At 41.4% G+C, this 15507-nt stretch overlaps 1 protein-coding gene across 1 annotated transcript in view; it reads right to left on the minus strand.

Moving 5' to 3' along the window:
* Window positions 1-815: 815 nt before the first annotated feature.
* Dnm3 (dynamin 3) overlaps window positions 816-15507 on the minus strand; it is a 431668-nt gene continuing 416976 nt past the window's right edge. Inside the window, exon 20 of the mRNA XM_026388451.2 lies at window positions 816-899. Within this exon, the coding sequence (XP_026244236.1) occupies window positions 863-899 (37 nt within the window). The 3' untranslated portion in view covers window positions 816-862. The remainder of the gene's footprint in view (window positions 900-15507) is intronic.

Consider the following 15507-nt stretch of genomic DNA (forward strand, 5'->3'; position numbering starts at 1 on the left):
TCTGGGCCACATAAATCTTCGAACAGAAAATTCTGATTTAAATTAAAAACCCTTGAGATGGCTGCTACATAATTGGCAGGTTGGACTGTGTTGTCTTAATAATAAACATTTTATTTGGACAAATCTTTGGGACACTTTAATAGCCTAAAATTTCAATGTTGGATTATCATTTGAGGACTGAGACATAAAAATGTTCTCTTCCCTCTCACTTGTGTAGATCCATTTTCTAGATCTTTTCTGACATGGCAAAGCCTCCCAAGGTGGCCAGACTTCCTCCCTGATGTGGTTTCTTTACCCCCAAATTTGCCAGATAAAATTTGTGGGGTTGTATGTTTCAGGCCTAGGGTTTCTTACATGATCTTACATATTTTATCTCCTCCTCTAAGAGTGTTTAGAAAAAATAATACAAATAAAAAATATTTTTGGTGCAGTAAGAATAATGGGATTCCTGGAGGCAACTAAAATCATTCAGTCTTCGTTTCTCTAGGCACCTAGAATTTTCCTTCATTCTTTCACTCTTTGTGTTGAGTGGGCATTTCAGTTGAAGACGATTATTGTTGCTTGGCAAGGAGCATCTTAAATCACAATGCTCCAACAATGTAAATATTATGTTCCTTAAGATATCAAATTATGCAGTTTTTCACCTTACCTGTTTATTGTTGAGACATATTCTAATTTGAGTCTTCTTTAGAAAATGAAACAGAACACTTTTCATTTTTTATATAGAATAGAATTTTTTAATTATAGACATGGATCAAAAATAAAAGTTTTTATGTACATATGACATATAGTGCAAACAAAAGGTTTTTAAATACCATGGATGGACATGTTGTTGGAAACAAAAGGAGATGAGTGATGGGGGTTAGGATGGTCGTCCAGGAACGGCAGGAGGGGGTCGCCTAGTGAAAACAAAACAAAGCAAATAACAAGAAGAAAACACAGATACAGAGGGAGAAAACAATGTTTAAATTATGAAATAAAATAATAGCATGCAAAAATATCTCACAAAAGCCAAATGCAAATCAGACAAAAAACAGGCAGACATGCAGGGACATGTAAGAACACCAAGTGGCCAAATTAGCAGTTCCCAGAACTATCCCCGATACAGCAGCATGCGAGGTGCCAGCCATTGCGCCTGCTCGGAAATCCTATTATTTTGCATCAGAGAACTACAAATCATGCAATTATATGTAGGAGAACTAAGAAGAGTACCTGGGCTAAATACCTGTATAAGTTGTACATTTGTTTCCCAGTCCTGATTTTGTGACTCTATTTCCAAAGACTTAAGTGGATATTGTGAACTCTCCATAGGGGCAGAGGCACTTGATATAGAAATATGGCAGGTGAAATTTTTTCTAAAGTGAGGGAAATAGCAAGGTTTCAGGAGATCAAGTGAATTATGAAATTACAGTGCAGAAGGTGTCAGGGGTTAATCTCACAGAAAAGGATTTAGAAACAAGAATTTGCTGCAGGTGAAGAGTCCTGACATGTGATAGCTCAGAATCGGGCCTCAGGACACTAGTAGGCCGGGGCTGGTCCTTGATGACCACAGGATTTTGTAGAATTTCCTGCTGAGAGTTAGATGCAACTCATATTCTGATTTATTCTCAAGTGAGTCAGGGTAAAGCTGGTTTTCTGGATATTTCTCCACATTCTTAACCTGACCTGCATCTCATCAGGCCCAGGGATTGTGAAGTCAGAGTTGTGCTTCATCTTGAACCTCAGCCTATTTGCCAGGAGGATGATTTGCAGTGACTGAAGCTACAGAGACGCTTTCATTGAACAGCTCTGTTGTAGACAAAGAGCAGGCCAAGTAACGCTTTCCCGCTGGCTTCCAGCGGAAGTCTGCATTTGAGAAAGTCTCTAACGGAATCGGTGATGAACTCAACATTACAGCAAGCCAGAGGACTGTGAGCTATCTGTACCCCACTCTGGACTTTGCTGTGGCTGCTCATCCCTGTGCAACATGCTTCCACCTCAATTTACAAAAAGCCAGGAAGTGAAGCAATACAGTCTATAAAAAACAAAACCAAAACAAACAAACAAAAAACTTTTTTTTTTTTAAAACTTTCTGTTAATAGAGTCAAACTGAACAGGCTATTTCTGAGCAGTGATAAAGTCCAAGGCCAATCTTTTTTGTTGGTCCAATTTAAGCTGGTTACACCAAGGCCTCCATCCATTTAAATGATGAAGAGCTTGTTATTAGCACTAACCTTTCAACTGTGGGGGGTCTGCAAGCCTTTGGCTGGTGAGACCCAGGGAATGGGTATCCCTGGTTCTTTCATGAAGAAAGTATAATTGAATTTCTGTCAGGCTCAATGAGATTTATCACCTGCCCAGCAAACAGAAACTATTTTTGAGCTCTGAAGGGGCTTCAGAACAGTTTAATGACCTCAGCAGGGTGGAGAGGTGAGCCATTAAGGCTGACAGCAAGTCCACGGTGATGAAGGGGCATCTGGGAGCAAGGGCCAGGATGCTCGCTGGGCAGCTAGGCCGGTGTTCCAGTGCAGAAACAGGATCAGAAACTTTGGGACTTGAAGTGCATTTCGCCAACAGCTAGAGCATTTGCTGCAAATATCAGAGTGACCCTCAGGCCCTGGGCTCGTTGTTTCCCCTTCACATGCATCCAGCTTTCCCCTCTGCCAAATGTTGTCAAGGCTGACAGAACTTGGAGGGTCGGAGTCAGTTGTATCCTGGACCTGGGCGGTTTGGGTTTTTGCTGTTTCTTTTCCAGAATCCCTTACATATTATTTGAATTCAAGAGCTGAACATACTTGAAATTTCTTACATGTAGAGCTAAGAAGGTGCTTCATGCTTTCATGTTGTTGTTCCTCCATCCCCACCCCCAGCCCCGGCTCAGCAGCATGAAGGTGGGAGTACTAAATGGCGATACTGACTGGCTAACCAGTACACTAGGATTTGCCATATAAGCAAATCTGTCTAATCAAGATTATAATTTCAAGTTATATTTTTCTTCAGCATCCTGAAAAATAACTTCCACAGAACTGTTTGGCCAAAGCATCAAGGAGAATCTGTATATGGATCATGGGCATAATTTATATTTGAGTCAATTTTTACTCAAAATAACAAATTATCCATTATTCTCTCGGATATATCTCAATGCTGTGAATTAGTCTGATGGTGATACTTCTTCTGGACAAGATTCCTAGAAAGCTTTTTCCTTTTCTGTCGAAAGTCTCATAAACCATTCTCTGCTTGCTCTGTTGGCCCCTAATTTAGGTAATTTCATCTCTCAGAAAAGTGCATGAGTCTGAAGGTTGGGGAAGATGAGGAAAGAAAGGCAAAGCAACAGGTATTCTTCTTCTCCTTCCTTCTCTGATGATCTCGGACCTTAAATCAAGTTGGACCTGTCTTCACAATAATTTCATGAAGGTACCGTGATTAATTTAACGTAGCTCTTTTGCAGAACATGGTGGGTAAGTCAGAAAACAGTCTGAATTCTTTGTGAGGCTCATTAAGGCTTGTTGCATGTGTCTCTAGTCTGTTTCCAAGTTTCCTAATCCCATGGGACCTGCCTCCTGGGGACTCAGACATGACTGTGAAGAGGCACCAGAGCTCCAAGAGGATTGTCCTCAGTTGGAAACTTTTGAGGGCCTTATACTTGATTTTGTCACTCAGCTTTTTGTGGCTGACCATCCATACTGGGACAGTCACACCTAATGACTTTTTCTTTTGCCTAAAGACACAGAAGCAGAGTGTATGTGCCTCAGAATACTACTTCTCTGAGTTGTGCTATGAATAAAGCTTCTACTGATTAAATGAGAAACATGAAGACACTACTCCTTTCTTGGAGATTCACAATGGGCTCTGATTTTTTTTTCCTTCCAGTAAAAATCAATTTAATTTTTAGTCATCGTCTCCCAGAGCATATTTGACCAAGAGCTCTGTTGGGGGGTGAGTATATAAAACTTTAAAAATCTCATGGAATGAACTTTGGGAAACTTTGGATGAAGGTTGTAGTTTCAGCTGCTATCTCTTCCACGTGTTCCAATTATTAAGCTCCCTAGTGAAAGAACAGATCCAAAAAGCCAAAATTCCAGGTGTGCTGGAGTATGGGGAGCAGGGGATGAGGTCAGATACTGTTCTCAACATGAAATGTAAGGATTCCCACAGAAAAACCAGAATCTTGAATACAAATCAAGCAGAGATGTATACTGATGCCAGAACTGTTTTTAAAAACCAAGTGGAATTTTGCCAAATAAGGTTCTTAGCTTTGGGTAGGTTTCCTTAGAAACTATTCTGAATACGTTATTAACACCCTTTGGATTCATGCAGTGGAAACACAAGGGTGCAGCCTGGCTCTCCTCGGAACCCCTCTTCCCGGTGAAGCTGCCTCTGAAGTAGGGGAGCTCCATCATGGAAACACCATGGACATAGATGAGGACATCACAACAAGGTCAGGTTGCTCACACCTGACCAGTCCAACTCTTCTCTTCACAGACAGCACATCCTGATCGTGGAGAGAAGATAAACCTACAGTTCTTTCTGCCTGTCCCTTGTCTTCTGCATTTGGGGCTGTGTAGGTTGATACAGAACCCCACCTCAGAATTCAGAGGAGAGTCTTTCTCTCTTCTCTGGAAACTCGATTAGGACCAGCCTGTGTGAACCACTCATGCACCAGGGAAACCAGAAGGTAAGTGTCCCCCCACCCCCACCCACTGAGCAGTAACTGAGGCCAACTGTTGGTCCAGGAGCTCATTATTTGCTGCAGGAAATGCCTTGTGTTGACCTAGCATTTAGCCAGAGCATCATTCCCCCTTCTACCCTCCTGGATTTTACACGGATGCTTCCTTTTCAGTAGCAAACTGTCACGGTGCTTCTTGTTAAAAGTCACATCAAACCCTCTGGCTGTCTAAAGTTTTTTGACAATTTCTTCAGTCTATTCCAACGATTTCTTCAAATTAGAGAAAAATATCTCCCACTCTTCTGCCTTTGATTTGTCCAAACTGTTCTATTTAAAAATCTCCTCTTTTCCCAAATTAATGACCAAAAAGAAAGATGTTGTTATTCTCCACTTTGCTAATTCTGGACCAATTGGAGCAAAACAGCTATAAGTTGTTAAAAGTCTCAGGCGTTACTCAAAGGTACAGACAGGATTCAAAGATATACAAGAATTAGGAAAGAGGAGGTCCTTCAAATGTTATAATTTATTTCAGGTTCAGAAATACAGCTTCACATTTTCACAATAGGTACATGTGACCTTCAGGAATGATACAGACTTTAGAAATTTGCTTCAAAAATTCCATTCAGAGTCCATATATCAGCAGTGAGAAATCCTGAAAGTGCCAAGACGACAGAGGAAAGTACTCTGGCTCATGTTAATTAAAGAATCAACAGAGAAGATACGATTTGTTTTTGTATACTTCGTAAAAAAGCAAAAAGACGAATTTGATTCAGAAAAGGGAGAGAGAGAATGAACACAGACAAGCACAATAAAGGCTGTACACGTGAAATAAAATGCAAATCAAGTTAACAGGGGTAGGATTTCTGGTTGGGAGAAATGATTCTTACAGACTGGCAGCAGTCAATGCAAGAGGGCAGAGTAATTTGGGTCCTAATTTTACAAACATTACATAATGAGCAAAGTTGAAGGAACTTAAGGGTAAAGATTAAAAAGAAATCGACACCTTGAGCTGAGTCAGGTGTGAATCCTCCACCAGAGTGAAGTCTCAGCAACACACCAGTGTGGACAGGTCTGAAGACAACAAGGGGCTCCTCCTTGCATTTCCACTCTTGCTCCCTCATGTATACTCTTGCACATATCCACACGCACACGCGCACGCGCATACACACACACACAGTGCAAGGCATATCTAGCGCACTTCAAAAATAGTCTTAAAGTTTCACACGCAGAGCACCACATAATTGTAAGCATACCAGCTAGACAGAGGACTAAGATCATCCAGGAGAATGTTTGAGCTCTTTGGAAAGGACTGGGTGATCTGGTGAACTATCTGTTGCTTCTCTAACGTCACCCGCCTCATTCCCACCAAGCTGAGCTCACAGCTGGCAATCCTCTCGGTGGAACAATACAAAACTCAGGGCGCAAGTCTCGTCTATTATTTTCCTTCAGTGAATTCAGCTGAGAGACCTACTTTTTAGACTTCATTCTTAATTGTAAGGAGATTCCAGTCAATTTTAAATAATTACACCATTTGCCAAAGGTAAGATGTTTACCTGGAAAAGTAGAGAACCTACTTCCAAGGAATTAAGTAATTTCTCCCCCCATTTTTTGCAAATTTTACTTAGAAAAACCCACAACTTTTATTATGTTGCTGAATATCTGTTTTTTAATACTTAGTGTATAAAAAAAACACAACTGTATAGCACAACTTTTTAAGATTCAGCTCAGCAATCTGAAATTAACTTTTAATTTTACCTAGAGATCTAAAAGGAAGGTTTCTAGATCCTACTTATCAAACTACATGGTTTAAGGTCATTTCTTCTTTGACAGCAGTGCTGTGGGTTTTTTGTATACCTGCCTGGACTTGTTGTCTGCCTTACTGTGAGCTCTGGGCCTCTCAGAATAAATGCAATCCGCAGTGAGGAGATTAGGCAGACAGCAAACTAGTGTCACCCCATGTAATGGCAGATCCCCCAAACACCTCTTGGATTAGCACAATTTAAAAAATATATTCCTATGCACACATACTGAGCACGTGGATATAGATATTTACACCCGTACATATGCACATATGTACAACACACAGAACAATCAGTTTCATGCTTGTGGCATTTTGACGAGTGCTTTTAAACCTACTTATTCAAGGGGACACAAAATACATGTACTCACAGAAATTTACTATGCATATATTGTATATGTAGAGACACATGCATAGAAAATGTGTTTGTACACAGAAACATTAACATTTATCACAAACTGGTGTTAGGTCCCATTTCATATTTAAGAATTATGGCTACAGTCTATACTAAATAGTCATAAGTCAATCTGTGTGACTTTTAAATTCTAAATCCAGAAGGCTTATAATTATATCACAGGAACTGGTTTCCTTATGTTTGGGGGCAGAATGACTTTGCATCTGAACAAATAGCAAGTTTGCTAATAAATCGACCCTACTGCTCTTTTATGTTATGAAACACAGCTAAAAGCAATATTCAGAAGGGTATTATTCGTAGATGATTTTTGGAAATGTAATATACCTGGTCTAAATCAATACTATCTTAATAATCTGTCCACAATTGAGTAAATGGTTATTCCAAATGGTCAATGTGCATGCAAGATTTAGCACGTGACAATAAAACTAGATGTACTTATGAAATAAACATACACAGTTCATGTTTTTAATCCTAAAAACATTGATTTTTAAGATAATGCTAGACAAGATGGAGCCACATTATCTTGTTGACAGCCTCAGAGCCGTCAGTAAGAAGTTACACAGCAGATTAGAAATGGATCGGGGATACTCGGCTACTTGAACTACAGTCCCATCTTAAGGCCTGATGCGTATGCTGCACCTATCACCATGCACGCTGCAGAGTCCTTCTCATTGGCATCTCCTAGCAGGACGCAGCCAGCTGAAAATATTTTCCAATGTGACTGCTGAAATTCCAGAGGGACTGGATTCTATTAGACATACTGTAGGAGTGAAAAAGGATACAAATGCACCCATAGAGGGAGGCAACCGAGACAGTGCGAATGTGGTACTGTAATCTAAAAGCAAAAGCCAAAGATGACAAATGCCATTGTTCATGACTGTTTACGATCAGTGGAAGGAGACCTGGAAAAAAAATCCCCCACTTCCTTTGACATAGTTTGTGCTGATCTGAGAACACACCAGTGGTTGTGGTTGCCCACAATATTTTCCTCTTAACAGAAGGAAATTTTTGAAATACAGCAAAATGCAAAACCACATTTAGCAGAAAGCCAAACCCTGAAGTATATGATTCGTTAGCTGCCTATTTTAGAGAATTCAAAGGAAGAAGCAAAGGGAATCCTAAAAAGAGGGTGTTTTATGAAAAGATCTCACTGCGGATTATTTTACCATGTCTATTTACTTAACATTTTCCCACTTATCTGGGACACTATTTTTAAAATACTCTCTGTATCTTGTGTGTTGGTTCCATTCGCAGAAAAAATAAAATACGAGGGGATGAAGGGTGTTGATATGCTCTCTCTATACTCACTTGTAATTTTAAAAGTTGAAATGTCCTTTTTGTAAACCTCGTATTCTTTAACTTTTGCTAGCTGTAACCCTTTAGAATACAATCAACATAATGCCATTCAACTTGGCAAGTCCTCTTTTTAATAATGGTTAAACATCTTTACTTCATACTTTATGGGTATCTGCTTTGGGTATAAACTACACAGGAAATTAAAGTTAAGTTAACATACAAATCATGTCCACTGCTTTCAAAGGGAGACATTTCAGTTAGTACAACCTGATTTACTTCCGTAGAATATGAAATAATGTCATGGGACGCCACGAGTCAGTGAATACTTGCTCTGCTGTCTGGGAACAGTTAGCAGACAAAATTCCAACTGGCTTCTGGCTGATTCCTACATGTTAATCATCTGGTTGTAGGTAGTTCAAAACTGAGCCTCAAGACTGAACTATTAACCTCCCAGCTAAGCTGTTCTTGTAAATTTTAGAAATTGCAAATTTGCCTTGGATCTCGATGTTTCGATTCCATTTTTCTGGAGTGGTTGGGGCAGGGACCCTGAGGTTCACCTGTAAAAGGGTGAGCTCTGCTTCACACCTTGGCCTCTCTCGCCAACTTTTCTTTCCACCCCAGGTACCGTTCTTCCAACGTGACTATCTCACAGAAAGCCTCAAGGTTTATTAAGAAAGCGTAGAATGGACAGGACACTAAGCCTGGTTTAAAGGTATTCTTACATGATCATTAATATGTAAATAATGTAAGGGAATTGCAAATTAGCATGGAAAGAAAATTGTTGCTCCAACCAAAGTAGCAAGAATAAACTGGAATTCATGTCAAAGTATAGTTAGCCATGCCAAAAATTAGATCTACTGGAAAAACTGAACATTTTCCATGTCAGCTTTCACTGTAACCTTCTAGGAGAAGGTGAATAAAGCGAACAAAGAAATTATATGTTCCAGATGTTTTTTGAGATTCGATTATTTGCTTCTTCCTTGAATTCCGAAACTAGCTAAATCTATTAACTGATTATCCCAAACAGGCTTTGATTCACTGTGGCACATGCTTCAAGTGTGAAGCAAAACACGTGGGTACCAGGTGAAGCTCTCTAGACTAAACAGTGCAGACTTTTCCTTTGCAAACTATTTTGTGCTTCTGGAAAAGTTTTCTTCTTAAGGAATCCTACAGTCTTATGAAATAAAGAAAGAAAGAGGAGCTAACTATGGGGTAGGTGATAGCAAAGATAATGGACAACAGAATTTCTGCCATCCTACATGGGATGTGGGAAAAGAAATATGTATGGCTTAGTTCTAAGCACACTATCTCATTTCCATTAAGAATTATACTTAATGTGCTACCTGGTAGATGGCCTGCAAAACTTGTCTGAAGCCATTGCAAATGTATGCCAGGCAAGGTAAATGATACCCAAAGTAGAGGGCTGCCACACAAACCTACCTGGGTCAGTACAACATACAAAGCCTCTGCAGGTAGCAGTTATGGAGGGTCAAACCCCAAAGGTCTGACGTATTCTTGAGCAACGAAGGTGAGTGATGAATGCATTAGTAAAACTGGTTACTTGCCTACGGATGTCCACACATGCGATACTCATGATTTGCTGCAACAGCTATCAAATAAGTTGCTTTCACGTAATCGTTAGTGATTAATTGCCATGCCAGACACTTCATTTAGTCTAACAGGGAGGATTCTAGTGGACGGATTATAGTGGGGCGAGTTGGCGATGGGGGTGGTCTCCGGCTAGAAAGAGAGAAAGAGACAGGTGAAGAAACAAGTCGAAGAGCTGAGAGTTGTTCCCGAGGACACCAAAAGAGAGCCATCATGCACATGCTCATGCAGTACCGGCCGGCAGGAGTGGCAGCAATCAGTAATGACCTCAACATTGCCACCTTTGGAACATCCAGCCGCTATCAGTGACAATCAGGTATTTTTTTTTCTATTATGCAAATCTTTCTCAAAACCAAAGTCATTCCTTCCAATACTAATGAAAAAACATGAAACCGTATGAAACACACCAAACGTCTCTCGGCAAAGAGCAGAAAGATCGTTCGTGTGGCGTGAACTGTGCTGGGCTGTGCCTGCTCCAGGACCTGAGTCTCAGACAATGTGCTGGGAATCTTGTGTGGAATTTTCCTCCCTCTGTAGCTCTGTCAGGATGTTAGTTCCCCCTTCTCATGGCCTGTAGCTGGAGCTTTCTTTAACCCGTTCTATATTGTGCTTCTAATTTGCAGGGCACTAGAAAATCAGAAAATGGAGGCTTTTAGAGTTCTCTACAAGCTTTAACAGGCTCAGCGTGACTGCCTGAGTAAACTGCAGGAGCTCTGGTTCCTGTTTGGGGTCCCAGAGGTTTTGTTATTAATGATGGCAGCGGGGTTTCTGAGAGCTGAGTGGACACCCCCCAGGTAACTGGATATTATTATACTTGAAACTCTCAGCATCACTAAGTAGTGTTATTTGTTCTCTGAACTCCTTTACCTCTTTGCTTAGTGCATCATGTGTGCACATGGAGAACCTCAAATGAAGAACACTGGGAGTGGGTTTTATTCCCCACTCCCACAATTCAACGAATTCTACAAATCGAAACCTTTCTTCCTGATTTTTCCAAAGACCCTTTCTGGAGTTAAAGTGCTGTCCTTGTTTTTCTGTCCCTCCTCAGATATGGAGAAGTGAAGTTAGAACACTCAGGCAAATATTTATGAAATTTTAAAGTTTAAGAATCCGCTCCCTGCTGTCCAGTGGTTGGAACTGGCGCTGTCACTGCTGTGGCCCAAATTGACTTGCATCCTGATTAGGCGCCCCTCCCCGCAAATCACACAGCTATAAAATAAAACTAGATGGCCAAGGGAAAAAATCAAAGCAGAAGAGAGATTGATGATCAGTGGTGAGAATGCTGATCATAGTCTCAAAGGTATCAATGGGGTTCCTTTTGTCTTCCATCTCTGAAGAATGTCTAAGATGCTTTAAAATAAACCTTTTCTGTGAAAGGCATGTTCCAATTTAATATCCTTAAATAGACAGTTTTTCTTTATTAAACAGATGCTCAATTTTTTTTAAAAGAGTGCTTAGGGATACTTTACAGACACAGTAAAACCTACTTTGGTCACTACTAGTTGTGTAATTTAGTATTCAGGAAAGTCCTCTTCCTGCACAAAGGCTACCGTGACCACCTGAGAGGTTTTGGCAACTGGGAAAAATCGTCTCACAACTTCCTTTTTAGTCATCTCCATGCAAAACCACCTGCTCTTTTGCTAGTATACTGATCACTTTTGTGTAAAGCGGCCATATTTCCCTAACTTGTGTCCTGAATCTGAAGCTGTGTAGTGTGAGAAAACCAGAGACTCAAGACCCCCCTTGTGAAGCCTGCTCTGTCCTGGTACAGTTGCTTCGGTGGGAGCTCAACATGTCTCAGTCACTCGCCATCACCTGGAATTCTGATATCTGTTTGACCTCCCTGGTGACAAAGGGGCTGCATCTTATTCATTGTCAAGTTCCTGCAGCATTTGGCTCACCGTTTATCATTCAGTGAATGTTTGACAACAGAATACATGACAGTTACTTCTGGAAGTGAGGCACAACTTACGAGTGCTCATGATGCTCCTTGGTCTCACCACGACCCAAAGGTATTAGTAAGTCATAAATGTGGAAGAAAAAAGCAAAGTGGTGTGTAGGGCTGAGACTCTTGGAAATATTAAAATATTTGCTCAATTCTTCAGTGGGTGTTTGCCTAGATACCAAATGATAGGTCCCCCTGCCCTTGGGGAGTTTGAAAAGTAACCAGGTAACCTCTGGAGATAACATTTGTAGTGATTAAGCAGTCATGGGGGTAGACAGTTGGCCACAATTTGAACTTGAAGCAGGGAAACTCTACCAGATAGTAATGAAATTAATAGACAATTTCATTTGGAAAAAAAATAGATCTCAGGCTAGAAATTAGCAAGAGGCAGGTCACAGAATGGTGTGGTAAACTGGACATTGTTTTATGCGAATGTGACAGCCTAGACCAAGGGTTGTAACTAGATGAATGGATGCTCATGGGTTCTCTTTTGGTCCTTTTTTTGGCTTGAATGTCATTCCTCTGTCCTTCCAGACTAGCCTGTGATTCCACTCCTCCCCACCACCCACCACTTCATAGTGTTTGTGAATTTCATAGCATTTAACTCTGTGATCATATATTTAATAGATCATTGCCTGTGCTCCCCCAGAGGTTAAAGTCCTTTGAGAAGGGACACCTGTGTTGCATTTATTATGTATAGTCAGCATTTAGTACAAGGTGGTTATAGGGCAGCAGATAAATATTTGTTGAATAGTGGACAAATAAAAGACTGAGAGGTGCCTAATGAAGACGTTTATCCAGGGTAGGATAGAGGCCGGGGATACCATGTGGCTGAGGCCATGGTCAGTGGCTTAAGTTGGAGGCAATCTGTTTACATAGCAAAAGTCCTGGGCCAGAAGTCAGAGGATGTGGATTCCAACTCCAGTGGGCAAACTGTGCAGTCACGAACCCACAAAACATCTCTCCTTGCCCTTGGGGAGTTTGAAAAGTAACCAGGTGACCTCTGGAGATGACATTTTCTCACCCGAGACGTAGAAATCCGAGACACATCACGGGATTCCTAGTTGCATATTGCAGGAATGACTCCATGATGAGCATGTACTGTGTGGACTGCATCCTGCTGTACGGTTTTAAAGAGCTCAGGATCTATTCAGAGTGGCAGATGGGTGGCATAAGACAAACGTGCAAGTGGTTTTACACCAGCACCACATTTCAATAATGGAATGATGGGGAAAAGTTCTGTAATCCATGGTCTGAGTGTACTCCAAGAAGCTCAGAAATAGAATAATGTTGTTAGGACAAGGGCAAACAGGATTTTGAATGCTGCTTATACAAGTTGTAAGTTGTAAGGGAACGTGAGTCTACAATGAGTGCAAGAGACTGGGAATTAAACAATGAGAACTGAAGGGAGGGCTCAATGGTGGGATGGAGAGTGGGGAAACTCCATGCTCTGAAGGCACAGCACATTCTCGTTAGCCTTCATCCGTCCTTGGGCCATGCTGGTGGGATAAAAGGCCAACAGCAGCAGCAGCTGCGTAAGGAAGAAGGCGCAGGAGAACCCACACTCCTGGTTGTGCCTGGTCTGCTGCTGGTTTTGTTCCTACCCAGAACTCAGCATGGTCCTTGAATCATTGTATCTTTTTTTCCCAAAATAAATGAGGAAATTCTCTTCACTTATGAGTTCTTCAAGGGTGTCCCTAGGCTTTGTGTTGAAAAAGGCTTTGATAGCTGTCAGTGAACTGAAGATTGGAAGAATAAGACACAATTTCCATACTGTTCTCTCAAAATGATGAAGATGTCTTTGAAATATGCCCAGTTTCAGGTTAAAGAATCCACACATGTACTTAGTAATTAAAAATTCTAAAAAGCCCCCAACTCAGCCATTCTGGAAGAAACCAGCATTATTTTATTTCTGAGACAATAAAAACAGTGATCTATGTGTAAAAGTCTACTAAAAAAGCAACTCAAGAGAAGCAATTCAGGGTGAATTGCCTTGATAAGCCAAGATGCTTGCCAACTGCAACACCAGAAAGACATTTAAGGTTCATGTTCAAGTTCATTTCATTGGTCCAGCTCTTAACCATTTAAAGAGTTTCCAAAGACATTCACCTCACAAGACAGTTTGTTTCGGGCAAAGCAAAGTTATTTGTTTTGTACCCAATTTTCCTCAGTTGCTTTGTTTAGTGATGGCTTCGTTAAGAAACCCATTATATTAAAGTGGAGCATCTTGTATCATTTAGTATTTATTGAAACACTGTGGTGTGTGTGGGTGGTTTATGGTTACGATAGAAGAGCCATATTTCTGCTTCCAAATCAAAGGGAAGATGTAATACTGGGAGTTGTATTTGTAGCTGCAGGGATGAATCTTTTACAGTACTTTGGACAATGGCAAATTTTGTAAGAAAGTCAAATGCTCCTGCAGGGTGGGTGGCATTGTGGGCAGAAAGTGGCTTCACTGATAAGAGGAAAGAAGTCATCAGTTGCCTTCTTCTCTCATTTTATCGTCTTTTAAGAATAGAAGAAATGAAATTCCCCCTGCCCTTCTTTGGGTGAGCTGGCCTGCAGTGCTCATGCCGTGTGGCCAGTCAGGCCAGGGAAACTTCTACAGGGCAACGCCTGTGGTGTCTTGGCCTGGGGCCGGGCTGGGACTGCTGTGTGTTTGGTGTCTGGCTTCTGCATTCCAGGTGGCACAACCTGGATTTCCAAAATGGCTCGTCTTTCTGCAGACCGCGGCCTACCCAGATCTCATGACCCACAGGCCAGGATTCCTCCCCTCAGGCCCCTCTACTGGTACCGTCTAGGCAGTGGTTCTCAAAGTGCCCCTGGCTTGGGGAGTCCCTGGAGGGCTTCTTAGAGCCAGGTTGCTAGGTGCTACCCAGAGTTGCTAAGGGGTGGGACATTTCTAACAAGTTCCCCATGATGCCGATGCTGCTGGTCCTGTTTTGAGAACCACTGTGGTTTATGGAAACGGTATAGACAGCAAACATGTCTAACTGTGCATTCCAGTTCTCACCTTTGGGAGGGTATGTTTGAAACCCAATCTAATTAGGTGACTCCCCTGGAAAAAAATTCAAAAAAGGTACACAAAGGTTGACACTTCCAGAGATGTCTGCCCAAGAGGATAGTTATTTGTGTTAAAAAATGACACACAGGTTTCTTTTATACTACAAGTTCTGCTTATCAAATATACTCAAAGCTCTAAAATATAACTGTGTCAAAAATTTAGATTCAATCACATCTAGGATCATGGCAGTCGTACATCCCAGGTTTCTATACAGGTCCTAGAATCTGTTACCAACTTGCTCCAATCGGTAATGAAGACTTGTCTACTGAACCACTAGGAGTAAGGCACCTCTTTCTTTTGGCTACATCTGGAGTTTCTTTGAGAACAAACAAACAAGTAAAAGTTTCTTGAATTTCAGGAATTGAAATGCCTCATTTCTCCATGATTCTTGTGAATTATTTAGTCCTTGTGCTGTTTTCAGAGTTGGGGCAAGCATGCATATCTCACCATCTGAGCAGGATTCTGAACCTAGGTGGACTGAGGCTGCACCTCACACTCTGGTCTCCCCCAGCACCTTCTGCGACCCCTCCCAGTCTGCAGGTCAGTGCATGTGTGTGAGGGAGTGGACCATGGCTCAGCCAGGCCAGAGCTCACCTCTGGTGAGACTGAAAGGCAACTGTGGCCCTCAACCACTCCCTCCTCTTTGGAAGGTCTCCTCCTGGAGACCTGATGAGGGGACAGTGTTTTAAATTTCAGCACTGTGTTTGCACTTTGCTTCTTATTTTGAGCATCTATC

Source organism: Urocitellus parryii, chromosome 9 (assembly GCF_045843805.1).
Source record: "Urocitellus parryii isolate mUroPar1 chromosome 9, mUroPar1.hap1, whole genome shotgun sequence".
Taxonomy (NCBI): domain Eukaryota; kingdom Metazoa; phylum Chordata; class Mammalia; order Rodentia; family Sciuridae; genus Urocitellus; species Urocitellus parryii.